At 43.6% G+C, this 17768-nt stretch overlaps 1 protein-coding gene across 1 annotated transcript; it reads right to left on the reverse strand.

Annotated features, from left to right (window-relative positions):
• Nucleotides 1–6705: 6705 nt before the first annotated feature.
• Nucleotides 6706–17711, reverse strand: QRSL1 (glutaminyl-tRNA amidotransferase subunit QRSL1). The gene is made up of 11 exons (XM_054393081.1): nucleotides 17678–17711; nucleotides 17240–17399; nucleotides 15849–15947; nucleotides 14035–14131; nucleotides 12682–12858; nucleotides 10157–10332; nucleotides 9928–10040; nucleotides 9028–9220; nucleotides 8490–8607; nucleotides 7567–7772; nucleotides 6706–7101 (listed from the first exon to the last, which is right to left on the reverse strand). The coding sequence occupies exons 1-11, from the start codon at nucleotides 17699–17701 to the stop codon at nucleotides 6890–6892; spliced, it is 1575 nt and encodes a 524-aa protein (XP_054249056.1). The 5' UTR covers nucleotides 17702–17711; the 3' UTR covers nucleotides 6706–6889.
• Nucleotides 17712–17768: the final 57 nt, after the last annotated feature.

Below are 17768 nucleotides of genomic sequence, written 5' to 3' on the forward strand. Positions count from 1 at the left end.
AAGAAGCAGAAGAATGGGAAAGCTGAGAACGACAAATAAAAGACACAAACTTCTACCTGGAAAAGCTGATACAGCTCTTTGCAGAGGGTGAAGGACTCAACACTTGAGATAAGATATTAAACACTTGAGATAAGATATTAAACACTTGAGCTCTAAGCATTCTCAAACAAAATCAACCTTCCCTTCTCAGCCCAGCTGTGCTCCTGCTCACCTGCCAGTGCCATTGGTGAGGCAAAAGCTTTGTCACTGACAGCAGAGAAGGGACCAAAAGAGAGCTGTAATGGGGATGCTGTAGCTAAATGATATCGTATCTGTAGGATATCTTCCCCACTAGTAATAATTTGGGGGAATGCTAAATTGCAGCTAAACGTCTTAAAATTCCTACAGGGATCTGAGGGGTGGCTGAGAGGCTGTCCTGAGCCTTGGCATGGCCACGAGGGGAGCCCCAAGGAAGGAGAGGAGGAAGCCAATGTGCTGGACCTGTTGGCATCTCAAGGGACACAGCCAACCGTAAGTCTGTTGGGTCTTAGTTAAAAAGAAAAGGAACTGTGATGGAGGAACTGTTCCAATAATGCTCTGAAAATACTGTAATGAGTGTCAACAGGCTGAAGGAAAAATGCTTCCTGTCAAACCAACCTGAGAGCTTTGTGATGTTGTTATAAGAGGTGGCTGGTGAAATAGAGAGAGAGAGTGATTTTAATTTCTTTTTTTCCTTGGATGGTACTTGACACTTGTGTAGGTAGTGGGAGGGATACAAGCTCAGTGCAGCACACTGGAGTGAAAAGGGCCTGCTTCAGCAGAACAGCAAGAAAAATTATTTATTGCAGAGGGATGCAACTGCCATCCCCGAGTGTTGGCTTTGTCCTTGCAATGTTTCATCAGGCTCCTGGAAGACAGCCTCGGGTCTGATGGCTGCTCAAGCTTTCAGAAGGAGGTGCCCTGAGTACAGTGCTAAGTCATTTCTGAAAACAGATCAGTTCAAAAATACCATCTTCAGTTTCTCTGGGCAGCTGCTTCTCCTCAATAAAGCAAATAAAACTGTTGCCTCCTACCTGTTGCTAAAGATCAATACATGGAAAAACAGAAAACCATAGCAGCTGCCATGAAAGTGGCATATGTGTAGGGACCTGGCAACAGCAGCCTTATGGAAACAGTTAAGACCTCTCCGAAGGCTCTTTATGAATAATGAAACTCATTTTCAGATTTCATCTTCAAGTTTGGAGAGTCCATAATTTTTCAGAAGTGTTTCTTGCCAACCTTCTTTAATGGTAATTACAGACAAAGGGTAGTGCTTGCAGCAGGTCCTGGGAAGAAAAGACTTCAAAATGGAATAGATCAACAGAATAATTAAGTGGTATTAATTTTTTCCCCTATTCCACCCCATCCTCTGTGCTAGATGATACTGAAGGCAATGACAGGAATTTCTGCCTATAAGAGCTGGAGTCTGGGATGATTGAAATTCTCATATCTCCAATAAGGCTGAAATCTGCTCTAAAAGTGTTACTAATTCAACAGTACCTTTGTTCCAGTAACAGCAGGCTGAGTGGAAATGTGATGTTTGTTTAGTGAGCTTACTCATGAGAGCCACAGGCAATTGTTCAGAGCATGTCTGTGCCTTCAGAGTGAAGCATGGCAGGAGAAGAAAGCTCTGAACACCTTTGGTAGGCCAGCAGGCACATTGCTGTGTTTACTGCTGGCTGCTCTTGCCAACAGCCAATTCCAGCTACTGCAAGTAGAATCAGTTTTCTCCTCAGTTGTGAAAGGTTTCTTCCACCACCTCTTGGCTATCAATGAGAAATCTCCTCCACCATCTCTTGGCTATCAAATGGATTTCATGTTTATTGGCCAAACTCATTAGGAGATCTTGCTTTTAAATGAAATAAATATTTAAAGGAAGTGAAGTGTCAGACTGGAAGGACAGGAGTTGGAGATGCTCCACACAAAACCCACAGAGGTTACACAAGGAGGAGCAAATGGTTTTCTGCAGTTCCTCTATGCCATTACTTGTCTTAGAATCATAACTTAGAGTCTTTTAAAGGAGAAAGGGAAATAATCTGCTTAACTACTGTGAAGTTAGGTGTTTTCTCCTTCAAAATGGCATTGCTTGACATGCTGGATGAAGAAAGCACAGCACAAACTTTGCAACACACCTGTGCCTTCCCCTTGTTTTTTGGAGTTGTTAACTGCCACAGTGCTACCCCTGCAGTAACTTTCGACAGCAGTAACATCTCCCCTGCTTGATGCCATTTTCCTCCATGCTTTATCCTGGCAACTCTTCCAGGGAGAAGCCTTAATTTTAATCATTAAACAAAATCCTGCACTTTGTGTATGAACAAGCAAGCAATGTAGTGCCCCCCTCCTCCTAGCCCCAGTTGCAGTGACCATCTGGAGACTTCCCTGTTCAACTCTGGATGAACTTCAGCTGAAGTACAAGGCCCAGTTTGGTTCCATACAAGCTGTTCCAAGCCTCATTGTTGCTATGAGCCGTTTGTCTTGGTGACAAGGCTGCATTTTGCCTATTGAAGGCTTGGGTTTAGTGATTCAGCGTGTTCCCATTGTTCACAACTGAGTGTAGCTCATTCAGGCTCTTACATTTGCAGTGTTGTGGATACCAAGCAAAAAAAGGCAGCTCTTGTTCACAATGGCTTATTATCCTGGGATGGGTTTTTGTTGGTTTTAGGGGGGATTTGGGATGGGTGCACAATAGATGCAAGCTCTTTTCAGGGGCAGGTTCTTTTCTTGGTATCCTTGCACAGTGTTTGATGTAAGGAGGCTCTGTTGGCTTGTAGCCTTCAAAGCAAGCCAGCTGTGTGTGGTAGTTTTAGGTATCTGCCCTGTGAGATTATTTAGAATTTATCATTATTTTCCTTTTTACATCCCATGGTAATTTATTTACATTCTACTGCTTTCTGTTCAGGATCTGTGGGAAAATTTTCTAGGCACAGCCTAAAACTACCACACTGTGGAGTGAGTGAGGACTAAACCCCCAGGTTTTTGTTGAGGGTGACTGCAGCTCCTCAGCCTGTATCTAGCTGGTGTCAACATGCAGTGCATCAGCACCACTCAGCAGGGCAGAGGTGAGATCTACAGAGGCCACACAAGCTGGATTTTACTGTCCTCTAAGTCCATTGGCAACAACAGCTTGGGAAATGATTGCAGTGAGGGTAAAGTTATGGTGGTGGTAAGTGGTTATTTGAAGGACACATTGTTTGTTTCTGATGACACGAAGCTGGGAGTCACTGTCCAAACAGCAGCCAGTGGGACTCCACAGGGAAAAACTGGAAACCACTAATAATTTGTATTGCAGGGATGAGGAGGAGTGCAGGGTCATGAACTTAGAGGCTTACTAATGAGCTCTCAGCTCATCCCAGGAATGCTTATCCAGTGAAAGCAATGGAGGCAGAGAAAGCCCTGAGTGCAGTGGTTAATCATAAATTGGCTTTTGAGCTACTGCTGTGGTGTAATGTGGCTGAGTAAAAGGCAAGTACAATTCCAGACTCTTCTGGGGAGGACTTTTTCAGGAGTGGTGGGGAAATATTAATGGTGTTGCACTTGTAGAAAGGCTGCAGCTGGAAAGGTCTTTACAGTGCTCCTCACCCATGCTGGAAGGCAGATGGATTCAGCTGGAGCAGGTGCAGCCAGCAGCTCCAGAGATTAGCACAGGACACTCTACAATACAGGAGTAAACTGGAAGAGCTTGACTTGTTTGTCCTAGCATAGAATAAAGGCTAAGGAAGAATGCAACTGTGCTTCATAAATACAGCAGAGAATGCAACAGGAGGAGTGAGGAGGAATATTTAAACAAAAGAACAACATTGCCTTGAGCAAATAGGTGTGTGTGGCTTGGCTCTGCTTACAGCTTCTAACAAAAGGTTCTGGAACACCAACAGCAGAAAGAACCCAAAATAGTTTTTTGCTAGATTTTAATAAGTTTATGTAGGTGACTGTGTGAAATGGTTACCTGTGAAGAGGAACGGAGCTCAAAGATCCCTTTTGGTGTGTTCCTAGGCTTCCTGAGGTACATTGCTAACGTGTTTCCTTTTTGATCTTTGTTAAGCACTTTGTGTCTGTGCCAGGCGCTATGTGTGCCTGAATGGGACTCACTTTGGCACCAAAAACTTGCAAGTTCAAGTCTTAAACACCCTGGTGCCCCTATCTTGGACTAAATCAAACAGACTCTAGTTCAGAGAAGGACACTTCACAAGGTACCCACCTTCCAAAATGTCAACTTAGGAACATGAAACTGGGGCCTCTCCTTCATCACAATACTTTTGCTTCCTCGTCTCACAGTCTTTATCTTTTCCATCTTCCTCTACTACACCTCTGACTGCTTGAATAAGTTACAAGTTTCTGTGACTTAATCCTTGCCCTCTTCCGTGTGTTTTCTACCTCCTGATGTTTCACAGCCTGCCTAGACAACCTTTCTGTGCTTCACTGTCTCTGCTGAAGCTGAAGCATCCCCTCTTGGGTGGCACAGTGAAGTGCCCAGTGCTCTCACTGCACACACCACACTGCAGGAGCTTCTCTTCTCATTGGGATTAGGGCAGTCAGAACCAGCTGCTGGCCCAGTTCACAGCACAGTGCAGGCTGGTGCCCAGTTGTGACCACTTACCACCTCTGTTACTGCTCCCTTCTTGCTGTGTCTTACACCTGCCTACAGCATATTTTCATTCAGTCTTTCTGCCCTCTTAAGAATTCTAAGTCCATTTGATCTCCCACCAGCACAGACCCTCCTCTGAGGAGTGGCATCTAACCCAGGAGCCCCCAGTGCTGCCCTGGGTGTCTGAGCTGGCATGCAAGGTCCTTCTAGCCACAACAAATTCAGTTCCCAGGGCTTTGGAGGCTGTTTCATCACACAGTGTGCTGTAGCAACTCTCAATAGCACTTAAAACCTTATTGTAGGGGTATCAGCCAGAGCCCAGGCTATAAACTGCAGGCAAAAGCTGCCTGGCTGGGTTCCTGTGTTTGCTCTGAGTGTCCCCCACCACGGAGCTAAAACCACCTTTTATGGCTGTTCAGCAGCCAAGGGGAGGATGCCCACGCTGGGTGGGGAAAAAAAACCTTTCTTGTTTACAGAAAGGTTACCTTGGGATCCCTTAATTGCATCTGGATATTAGTCAAGCAGAGGTGTGGTAAGCCAATTTAGATGATTATGAGTGGTTTTAATTTCCTGCCTCTTTCTGACATTCCAGTAATTGGTTACCTTCTTTATTTGAGAGACCTGCTGAAAAATAACAAACTCAGATAAACATTTTTTACTCCCCTGACTTGCCCTTTTTTTTAAAACCAGTTTAAAATGAAGCATGACTGCTCCATAATCCTAGCAGTCTTTTTCAGACAGGCTCTCTACATCCCTTCATCCTTCTTCAGCTGTCCATCTCCTCTGAGTCCAGTTGTATTGCCCTGTATTCTGGGGAGCAGAGCTGAAGGAAGAGGGGACATCCCAGGTAGGCTACAAAGCCTCTGCACCTCTCCCCACTGCAGCTTTCCAGTCAGGTTGGTTCCTAGCTGAATCATAATAGTGATAGAACCACAGATAGGCTGGAAAAGACCTCTAAGATCATCAAGCTCAACTGCCCACCCAACACCACCTTGGCTACTAAACCATGTCTGTACATTTTTCAACACTTCCAGGGATGGTGACTCCACCACCTTCCTGGGCAGCCTGTTCCAGTGCCTGACCACTCTAGCAGCAAAGAAATTTTTTCCTAACATCCAATGTAAATGAAGTGATAGCACTATGCAAGTGCTACACTGAAGCTGCAGGAACTATTAAGTGCCTGGCACCTGAAAACTGAGAAATGTGAAAACAAAGAAGTAGCAGAACCAAGTTAAATTTTGGGTTGAATTTCTCTTTACCATGTGTCTGTTAAAGAGGGTGAGGGGGGGAAAAACCCAGAAACTGCAACACTGGATTGCAGGAACATTCAAAAAGCTTCTTAATCAAAAGCTCTTGACATTTTCATCTCAAACAGCAGTTTTGCACTATACAATGTCCTCACAGTTTCTCATTACCTGAAGCAACAATTTTGCACCCCCAAACACTTCAGGAGAGTGCTTGTTTGCTAAAGCTCTAGCTTTGTTTCCTGCAGGAAACACTGGAATTATCTGGGTACACTGTGTGCTAAGGTTACACCTACCCCCTGCTGTGGCTATGCTGCACTGCCATAAAACTTTTACTCTGTTATTACAGCAAATTGTTTTTCAAGGCAGCTGTACGAAATGTATAGGCAGGGGTTTGTTTTTCCCTTTTCTTTTTTTACTCCTAGATCTTCCATCTCCCTGGAAACTCCTCCACTTCTGTAACAAGGTGGTTTTGAGAATCTAATTATCCATCAGAGCAACTTTACTGTTTGTAACCCCAGAGCCATGCTAGTTCCCAAGCTCTCACCTCTAGCCTGGTGAAATTCCAGCATTAGATAGGGGAAGGCAGCAGGAGCACACAGAATTGTTTTGCTTGGAAGGGACCTTTAAGATCATTCAAGTCCAACTGTTAACCTAGCACTGAGTACTCATCAGAGGATGCTGGAGGTTGGGATCAGAGCCCTGCTCTAAAAAAAATTCAGGTTAGATCTTCACTGGGCCAGACACCTTAAGCACATTGGAGGTGGAAAAAGGCAGCTTCATGTGGGTAAGATACATCATTCCAGCTTGGTGTTTTTAGTATCAGTTAGAAATGGTTCTTCATAACACAGAGGAGTTTATTTAACGATTCACTTTGCCTTAATTACACAGTAACAAGCTCTCATGATTCCACCCTGCATTTGGGCTTCTTAAAATGGATTATTTAAAAAACAACAACAACAAAAAAAGAAATTAACTGCAGGGATGCACTTTCTGACCATCTCTTCCACAGCTTTCCTGCTTTAGCTGACTACCAAGTCCTGTGTTATGAAAAAGAAGCAGATTTCTGATGCTGAAAGACACCATGGTCATGTCTCTTCACTTCTTCTAGCTGGATCATGGGGAATTTCACTTCTTTTTCAAACCATTTGGCTACAGTGAGAAGCTGCTTCTCCTGGAATGAACGGCCAATGAACTGCAGCCCAACTGGTAAGCCTCTCTCTGAAAGAGCTGCAGGAACGTTTATAGCTGGCAGGCCTGAAAGAAAAAACAGACAAGTGCCAAGACTTACCATCACACAAATCCAGCTGGAGTAATTTTTGTAACCATTCTAAGTGAACAATAGAAAAAAGATCACGTGGAGTAAAACGATGACCTAAAATTCAGCCAGTGAACTAAAGATACTACTTGGAGGACCAGGAGAAATGAATTAATTTCAGGAGTTAGCATCCTCTGAGGAAAGGATCAACTCTCTTAAGAAAGAGGTTTTTGGCCTTCTGGACTTGAATGGACTCATCTGCAGGCCCTATCCAGCTCCAAGGTGCCTCACTGAAAATCTAGTCTTACATTTAAAATAATTTCATAGCTAAACCATGATTGTAAGAGCTAAACCACAGAGGTGAAATATCCTGACTCTAAAGAGGAGGTTAAATAGCTGAAGGGAATGGAGATCACAAACAAGTAGGTAGAGGCAAACACAGCTGAATGACTGTCTCTGCTCACCTGCCATGTTTGCAGCCTGTGTCAGGATGTCATCCTGTGCACTGCGGGTCCTGTTGTCTTCCTTGATGAACTCTGTGTATGGTGCTGCCTGGCTCAGGGTGGTAGGAGTGAGCAGAACATCAACACCGCTCCCAAAAACCTTCCCAAAGTCCTGGGCAATCAGCCGCCTGACTTTCTGTGCCTTGACAAAGTAATTCTCATAGTTCCTGGAAAGGAGTGGGGAGATGAGGGTCAGGATCCAATGCCAAGAATCACAGAATGCATCTGGTTGGAAGAGGTCTCCATGCTCATCCAGTCCAGCCTTTGACTCAGCCCTGAAGCGTCAACACCAAACCATGTCCCTAAGCAGCAGGTCCACGCAGGGGTGGTGACTCCACCACTGCCCTGGCCAGACCATTCCAGTGTTTCAGAACCCTGTCAGTGAAGAAATATTTCCTAATATCCAGCCATAACCTCCCTCCTGGCACAGCCTGCAACCACTTCCTCTAGTCCTGCCACTTGCCATCAAGGAGGAGAACTTCATTTCTTAGTTGTTGTGAAAAGGACAAGGCCAGGACCCTTGGCTGAAAGATCTGAATGTTTGATGTACCAGAAGCTGTCACCAAACCTGGTGTTTGTGCTATGACAGCAATGAAGCTGTCAGAGCAGGAGGAGATGAGGACATACTGCTGAAGGAAGGTGAAGGGAAACCAAAAACCTAGTTTACAATAATGAACTAAAAGTCAAAACAATGCTTTTATGACCTTTCTGAAACTAAACAGCATATTGAATTTCACTGCTGGGCAGCACAGCAAAGCCTAGAAACAACAGAGAACTAAGCAGGCCTGGAAAACAGGCATTCAGCATTTAGGGTTGTCCAGCAAGACACTTAAATCCTGTCAAAAAGTCTCACCACCTGTGGAATTTTAAGATGCTGTGCTTACTGTTTCAGCAAGAAGTAGTTCCCTGAAAGGATTCTTCCCCTGACAACAGCGTTGAAGCCCTCTCGCCGTGTGGCAGCATACATACTCTCTGTGGACTTGTTCGTGTCAGAACGGTGTCCTGAAAGGAAAAAGCAATTTGGGAATTAATGTTTTTTTGTAATCCTTCAGATTTAACAGCAGAAGGAAATGTTTTACATTTACTGTGCTGGACACAGTAGCATACAACAGGCCCCTGTTTGTTGCAGCCTGACACACTGCTGCTCTGGGAAAAAGAAAACCACCAAAGCACATTCCTGTTTTGGTATGGGAACATTAAATAGATTTTAAACCCAGACCCTCAGAAGTCTAAAAGTGAAGTGCATGACCATAGGTATTTATTTACCAACTTTTCTAGGGATAGGTTTTTACTCTACTCCATCTTGAAAAATAAATGCAAATATTCAATCATGAGAAGCATATCTATTCAAACTAGTCATTTTGAATGGCATCCAGCAATGCTCTTACTTGCCTGAGAAAAAGGTTTTTTCAAAGGCCTTACCATATTCCAGTCCATCAAATCTGGCCATATTTGATGCCACTTCTGCTGTGCACAGCACGTGATAGCAGACAATCGAGTAACGAGTGTGTGGTAGACTCACTTCAACGACTTTAGCACCTGCACTCTTGAAGAGATCAGCAGCCTTTGACCAGAGAGCCAAAATCTCACTAGAAAGCCCTGGTGCATGATATTCCTTGGAGAGAAACAAGAAAGGGAGTAATATTGCATACTAGTTTACCTCTGACGGCAGCCAAGATGCAACTCCTCGTTGCAAATTCCCTTCCTTGTACCACTCTACTGCCTTTAAAGTTCTGCTTCACATGAACAGGGAGCCATTCAGACAAGTATCTCAAAGCACTGCACAAGAAGGCACTAAGAGCAACTTGGTTGTGCCTATAGTGGTGACTGATCAAAGAGCAACAGAGAGAACCAAGAACTGAAATTCCCATTTCCCTTGGAGCTTCCTGACAGTGCTTGCTAAAATGACAACATGTTTTAGAGAAAGCTTATGCTCACTCCAAATTGCCTGCACAGGCAACAGACCACATACTGCTCTCTCCCAGGAGCTGCTTGTGCTGTCTTCACTGCCTGACATCATTGAGAGACTGGGAGCTAGTGGGCAGGACACAAATATTTTTCGTTTGGTGTCCTGTCTGTTGGTCGTGCCCACAGTTATTGGCAAAATTTGTTTTCTGAAAAAGAGTGGTCAGGGATTGGAACAGGCTGCCCAGGGAGGTGCTGGAGTTACCATCCCTGGAGGTGTTCCAAAAACATGTGGCCATGGCACTTGGGGATGTGGTTTAGTGGCCATGGTGGTGCTGGGTGGACAGCTGGACTCGAGGCCTTAGAGGCCTTTTCCAACTCAAACAATTCTATCATGCTGTAAGACTTAAACATTACCTTTGGAATTCCTATTGAGAGCTTGCTAACATCAGGCAAATTGGGTAGTTCAAATGGCTTGAATTTGTCCTGAATTGTGGTAGAGTCTTTAGGATCATGTCCAGCAAGTGAACCTGAAATCCAACATGACACAGAGAGAAAACATGCAGCGAGCAGCCAGGATTCCATTCGTCTTGAGACAATGCTGCCAACAGAGTGTTGCACAGAAAGACACATGAAGCAGGAATACCTAACACAAGTGCTGCATCATCCACACATCTCGTTAGGATTCCTGGCACATCCATGGAGTTCACTAGAGGAATGAGACCATGGCGAGAGATCAGTCCATAGGTTGGCTTTAAACCTACTACACCACAGTGAGCAGCAGGGTTTCGGGTGGATCCTCCTGTGTCTGACCCTAAGGCTCTATGGTTTCAAAAGGATCAGCATTAGTGAAAGAATTCAGAACATTTCTAAGTAATAAAAATGTAGGGCTTTAAGGATGCAAGGATTTAAAAATGTGTGAATTCCTCTAGATTAGAATCACACAGCCTAAGTTTCAGTCTGCTCCCTGTGCTTGCTCTTATTCTTCTGTTCCACTTTTTATCTGTTCTCTGACTTTCCTTTGGGCCTTTGAATTAGCCCCCAGCAGAGCCCAGCTCTCTCCACACAGCAGAGCTAAATACAATTTAGGCCCTCAGAACATCATCTTCTGCTTTCTCTGTTGTTCTGTTCCAATTCTGTGGACTCTGAAGTTATGTTCCATGCTATTTAGAGTGTGATTTTCAGACATCGATATCTTAATTATCCAGTAGCCAGTACACTAGGAAGCAGCATTTTCCAGTCCACAAGTAAGTAGCAGCAAAGTGTATTTTTTACCCTTATCAGAGCATACTTTCCGAAGTCTAGAATATTTTTCCTGTTCCCAAACCTACAAAACAAAGCATCAGAACTCTCAGTTTAGAGTAACTTAGAGGCATTTTTATGGTTGGACTTGATCTTGGGGGTCTCTTCCAACCTTAATGATTCTATGACTTTTAGAACACAGTATTTTTTTTTTAAGTTGTCTTCTGGTTTGGGGCTTTTTTGTTCTTTCACAGGTTAAACTTTGTTCTTTCTAAACTGAATTTTTTAGCTCAGAAAAAAAAAAGTAATGGAACTGGAAATTCACAGTGAAATGAAACCTGCTCCTCTCTTGTTTTTAATAATTTTAACTCAAGCATCACTTAAAAAACAATCACTTAAAAAATAAGACAGAATTAATCCAAATCTTTGCCAAAAAAAGAAATTAAAGTTCAGGAGGAGTTATTACTTTTATTGAAGGGAGTATGTGGCTTTTCCCATAGGCATCTGTTTTTGAGGTAGCTGAACCAATTCAATTGATTTTGCTCAAGATTTTTTCAAAGCTTTTGTGTCCTCAGTTTTGTAGCATTTCTGTACATCCAAATCTCAAATGGAAAAGACAAAGGCTGGCAGCATTCCTGATGCTTGAAACAAACTAATAAGAATGGATACAGGCAATAAAAGAGCTGGATGTAACACCTCCCTGACTTGACAAAGTGCTGAGCAGTGCAAAATGGGAGCTCAGCGTGCCCAGCAATGTAAGAAAAAGTGCCAGACCACATCAGGATCAGGCCAGTCTGCCCAGGATAAGGACCAGCAGTCCTCAGGAATGGCTGCACTGAGTTCATTTTCAACAGCATTAAAACATTAATTATACCACAGCCTAGCAAAGGGCAATGAGATGGAGAGAAGCATCATGTAAAAAATAAATACTAAAATAATAAAAAATAAAATCAAACAAACTGAGTTTTCTAAGTGAAAATATAGTATTAGAAAACCCCAAACCCCCTACAATCAACATTATCAACAAATACTTTAGTAATAATTAGCTTATAAGATACAGTCTATGGGTAATCAAGAGCAAATAAAAAGCATCCTTAAACAGCTTCCAGTTAAGAGCACAACTAAAATCATCTCTCTAAAAGGTGCTCCACTATTCAGCTCTAAAAACTGCAGAAAATAGAAGGTGTGAAGTTTTGAGGGGCAGATTTAACAGTTGGATAGGGAAGACAATAGAGACAACTGGTTTGTTAAACAGTATGTTGTTATTCCATGAAGATAATAATTGCTGTAAAAAAAAAAACCCTCTAAGACTCTGCCTTGTTTTAAAGTCTTTAAAAATATAATGATCAAGCCACAAACAAACAAAAGAAACCCTAACCCCAAAAAAATCTAAACTTGTCTTCTGACTTTTTAAACCAGACAAGACTGCAAGTGTCTATTTGTGGCTCTTTCTGAGTGCTTTTAGATCTCAAACTTTTTGTATTACTAACTAAATCTTCTGTATTACTATAACTCTGCTATAAAAAGAAAGGAGAAAAAATGAATTACTGTTGCAAATTAAGTGATGTCCTCACCTGCTGGATTACATTTTCAGCTTGTATTTGTGCACTGAAGCTGTGTCCCAAACCCCATGCTAACTTTAACAAAAGTATGTGGGAATAACAGAAAGATCTGCCACTCCTTTACTGCCATTATCATTTTATTTCATGCTGAATGACACTTAAAATGAGTAAAGCCTAAATTTGCCTGTTTGATTTCAGCATAGTTTATTTGTTACATGTCATGAATCCAAACTCTTGCATGCCAGAGCCAACAACTTTCCCCTTTCAAATTAGATGATGAAATTATAACCCCAGAATATGATCAAATTAAAACCCTGCAAAATATTTTGAGACACTTAATAAAAAGCTGTTTTGAAAAGCCTCTTACGCAAAACAGGTGAAAGACGACACAGCAGCTGCACTGCCTCCTGAGCTCCCTCCTGCTATTACCCACTCAGGCTCTTTGTCCTCAGAATGGGATTTTGGGGCAGATTTTTCCTTGTACTGCCTTGAATAACTCCAGGGGTTTCTGACTGGTCCAAATACCCCATCTGTGCTCCCAGATCTAAAAAAGACAGGACAAATAGAGACAGAAGGGACAGATGATGACACACTGCATTCACCAAGATTTTCTTTATCCCATTCCTCATCCCTCAGTCTAGAAAACTCAGCTACAACACACAAAGACTTAAACCCTCCTGCAGTTAACTTCAATGTTACACACAGCTGTCAAGTTAGTAGATCTTCATCCCTTTCTGACATAGGACCTGAACAGTACATCTGATTTCTGCTAACACCACTGAAGAGAATGTCACCACAAAGGCATGGAACTGATTTCAGCTGTGTACCAGTAAAGCTGCACACATGCTTCAAAACAAAGGTCTTCTGCTTTCCTAACCCTGCATTTGCAAGAGGCAAAAGATGACCCCAGTCTTGTGGAAAATCATGCTGCTAAAGCTGGGGGGAGAAAGCCCTGCAGTAGGAGGAACAAGCACTTCTCTGTAAGACAGACAAGATTACTCACTCTGCAGTCCTCTCCTGAGGCCACACTTCGCTGGTTCAGAGCACCAGACTGGCTTCTCAGAAACCGGTTTCAGTCAGCTTGTGGTCAGCAAAGTGTGAGCAGCCACTAGAAGTGGGAGTTGGGGGGGGATAGTTTCCTTCTTCCTCACAACCTCCACTTCATGTTCCCCCTGACTCCACTGTCATTAGCTAAATCATCAGCCAGAGTGGGCAGCTGACATAGCAGGTGAAAATTAACCTTACTGAGACATTGCTTCAGGGCTTCACCCGCTCCCCCCTCAAGCTCAGGGTGCAGCTGTGTTGGTGGTAGCATAAGAGACCAAGCAAACACAGAGGGATGAGGCCAGTGGTGGGATAAGCCTTTTCAGGAGAACTCTCTGCTTTAATAATGAGCTTAGACCAGTTGCAATACAGCATAGTATTTTTTTCTCTGTTCTTCTTCTTTCCCCACCTCTTCTTCTGAAGGGTCTCTTTGACATAGAGATGACTTTATCCAGACAAACAATATTTTCACAAATCCCAGCACTTAAGTAATTTACACAACAGTATAAGTGCTCAGAGAAAAAGCCATGCAAGTCTTGTACTCTTCAGGGTTAAAGTATTCATTATTTTCTGACCTCACAGCAAGAGGAGTTAAGGACTGCAGGCAGATCAGAGCAGATGGTGTGCATTCTATTTAATGTGCAATCACACACTGGAAACAATAAACATCACTCACCCCATTGCAAATTCATCTAGGTTTGTTTTTCCTACAAGCACAGCTCCCTGATCCAGTAATTTCTGAACTACTGTAGCATTGTAAGGAGAAATATAACCTGAAAACAATCAGAACAGTTAAGAGTGATTAGTGAGATACTGATTTGTACAAGTAGCTACTCTGAACGCTTCCAAGTTGGCATCATTTCTGCATAAGAAGTCTCAGTTCACAGTGCCAAAATTCTGCTTCAGGATAACATGAGTAATTTCCAAAATGCAGCAAAAGTAAACCAAATGCTGCTTTGTTTGTAATGTTTGGTTTGTTTTTTCTTCCTTCACAACTCAGTACCTCTGGATTATGTATTTCTCAAATGTGGAGCCAAGACTTCACACACAGATGTTACCACAGGGTAGCAAGTTCCTGCCTCCAGCCAATTTGCAGGAACTGTCTAAAATAAGAAAAAGAGAAACAGCTCTTTACGGAATAGTGCTAAACTATCTTGAACTGCCTCCCTCTGCCATAAGAAAAAGGAGCAGATGGTTAACCACAAGCTGAAACAGTAACCTGCTATCCTCTGATCAGACATGTGCACCCCTGACCACTTAGACCTTGCACGAACTAGGATGGGAACCATGACACTTCCATGAGACCTTAGGAAGCACCCAGGATCTCATGTGAATATTGAAAGAGGCTTCTCCACCCTCAGTGGGAACAAGGACAATATCCCTCCTAATAACTCTCAGATATTACATTACAATCAATCACAACAGGTCTGAGACTATGCTTTAAGGAGAAGTAGCTCAGGTAAAGTAAGACATTAATGGCAGAGTCATCTTTCCTTTCTCCTGTTGTTAAACACCATCATCAGGTTAGGGTTCTGCTAATCCACTAGAGCTAACTTCCACAAAACTTTGCAGTTTTACTCTGTGTAGAATAAAACAGATATGAAGAGGGACTTTTCATATGGGTGTCTGGCAACAGGACAAGGGGGAATGGTTTGAAGCTGAGGGACAGCAGGGTTAGACTGGAACTTAGGAAGAGGTTCTTCAGTATGGTGGTGGTGAGACTCTGGAATGGGTTGCCCAGAGTGGCTGTGGATGCCTCCTCCCTGGGGGTAAGGCCAGACTGGATGTCTTGGGCAACCAAGTCTAGTTGAGAGGTGTTCCTGCCCATAGCAGGGAGGTTGGAGTGGATGATCTCTGAGGTCCCTTCCAACCTGAGCCATTCTGATTCTGTGAAATGTTTTCTACTTTTGCTTTTACTATGAAAAAATTCTGACACCTTGAAAATGTTCATGGCAAGTTAATGGAAACAGTGAGCTTAGGAAATCTCAACAAATTAAGACAGCATTATAGAATGTGTTTGTGTTACAGGAACACAGAGTCAAGAATTGTTAAAGTCTACTCTTTTTACAGCCATATGAAAAAAATGCTTAAGTCAACAATTATCAGCAGAACAACAACAACAGCAAAAAGACTGTTTTGAATTTTGTAAGGCAAACAGTGTTGGAACAGTACTGACTGCTCTCCTGGAGACCTAAAAGTAACCTGAAGCAAAATGCAAACTCTAGAAGAGTTCTACTTTAGTATATAGGCTACAATAAACATTGTGTTGTTAAAAGCATGGAACTGCATGAATAAAGAAGATACTGTGTTTCCACAAGAAAAAAATGCATCTGTAGTGCCAGATGAGCTTGGCAGAAGAAATGAGAGAAACATTTTCTCAGATGAGCTCAGATCCTGTTTTGAAAATACTTCAGATTTCTAGAAGACTCCACAAAACCTTTAAAGAGAAGAACAAGAGCTCTGAACTTTACTTTAAAAGCTCTACTGTACCTTTTAGCATGTTTGATGCACATGTTGTCTCAATGCCAGCTGTATTGAAGTTGTCTTTTACTGCAACAGGAATTCCATCTAACACTCCCAAGGGCTGACCTGCATTGGGAATTATTCCAGAGACAAGAGCAATGAAAGCAGTGTGCTCTTCATACAGAACCCTATCAATTACCATTCATCACACATCTGAGTGTTTACTGGAAGCACTTGATGGTTGTCAGTTACATTTTCAAGTACTACATTACATTCTAACCATAGCACTGAACACAAGAAGGATTTTTTTTGAGTGTGGCAGAGCTGAACAGGCTGCCCAGAGAGGTGGTGGAGTCTCAGTCTCTGGAGACTTTCAAGGCCTGCCTGGATGTGTTCCTGTGTGACCTGCCCTAGGTACTGCTGCTCTGGCAGTGGGGTTGAACTGGATGATCTTCAGAGGTCCCTTCCAACCTGTACCAGTCTGTGATTCTGCCCAAACCAGACCTGAACCTGCAAAGCAGAGCTCTGCAAACGTGTCCAAGCCCACAAGAGAGGCAGCTGCTTTCATATATGGAGTGCTTACCTCTTCAGCTGTGACTATGCAATGCTTATTTCAGCTACAGGTGCTGCGTAAATCTACTGCATCCCTAGGCTAGGAGCCACAAATTCTGCCTGACATACACACTAGATAGGGCCTGATTAATTACTTAATCAGAGAAAATTTTCCCTAAGTGATTGATTCCACCGTCGAGCGAATAAAGAAAATGCCTGTGTCAGGAAGCAAAACATTTGGCTGGCAATTTTCTTAAGCTGCCAGAGGGCAACAAGTGTCAGTCAGGAAAGTAAAAAAGCATCCCAGCTGGGTGAAAATTACCCTTTTTGCCTTCCAGGGAATGCAAAGGTAAATGTGGATGGTAAGCTTTCAGATGCTACAAACAACAAGGCTGAATGCTGTTCTGTTCAACAACTAATTACTGCAATAACAGCGCTGCTTCAGTTTCATTTGATTTGTTAACTAAAAACCTAACAGCTGAGCAAGGTCTTCGCCTATCCTTGTCAACAGGCCTGCAAAAGACCGCTGCATCTTCATGTTTGTGGTAGCTGTTACCTACCAATTAAAATAAAACTGCTGAGGGCAAGATGAGGTAACCAGCAGCAGTGCGTTCAGGCAACACTGAGCTCTTTCATTCTCCAGTGCCTCGTTTGGTCCAGGTTTTGCCTCTGATTCTTGAACTGACGATACTAATGGGTGCGAAGCATACATCCACCAACATGCACCCACAGCAGCAAGCCTCAGCCCCTAGCAGTCAAGCAATAAGAACATACACCTGCTTGGAAAAGAAAACGCTTTTCATTTAGCAGACAGCTCCTCCACCGCAGCTTTTTAAGGGCTAACATCAATCACAAAGAAACGTTACCTCTTCTGAATCTTTTCTCTGATTCTTCTGCCTGCTTCAAAGCAGTTTCTTCCGTTACGGTAATGTAAGCGTTAAGAAACTTGGTGCTTTTGATGAGGGAAAGGCACCTCTGGCAGAGCTCCGTCGGAGTGATTTGTCCTTCCCTCAAGGCTGCCGAGACCTGAAAGCGCAACGTCCCTTTCACAGCCAGGTGGCAGATCCCGCTTCGGGGCATTGAAGGAATAAAGTGCGATCCCTGCTGCCACTTCAACAGGGAACCCCGCTAGAAATCCCTCTCGACCCTAGGCTCCGCTAACGTCTGGACCCCGCCGCCCCGGGCTGCAGGAAGCGGGGACACTGCGGCAGGCCCGCTCGGTTCGGTCACCTTAAAAGCTGCTGCACCACCGCCACCCCGCTGGGCTGCGACAGCTGGCAGCGGGAGTGCTCCGCTCTACTCACCTCGCGGAGCGAGGCGCGCAGCATAGCGACCGGCTTCTCCCCGCCGCCGCCTCACGCCAGCCGGCCCGCAGCCACCTTCACCCCGACGCGG

Source organism: Indicator indicator, chromosome 27 (genome assembly GCF_027791375.1).
Source record: "Indicator indicator isolate 239-I01 chromosome 27, UM_Iind_1.1, whole genome shotgun sequence".
NCBI classification, from domain to species: Eukaryota; Metazoa; Chordata; class Aves; order Piciformes; family Indicatoridae; genus Indicator; species Indicator indicator.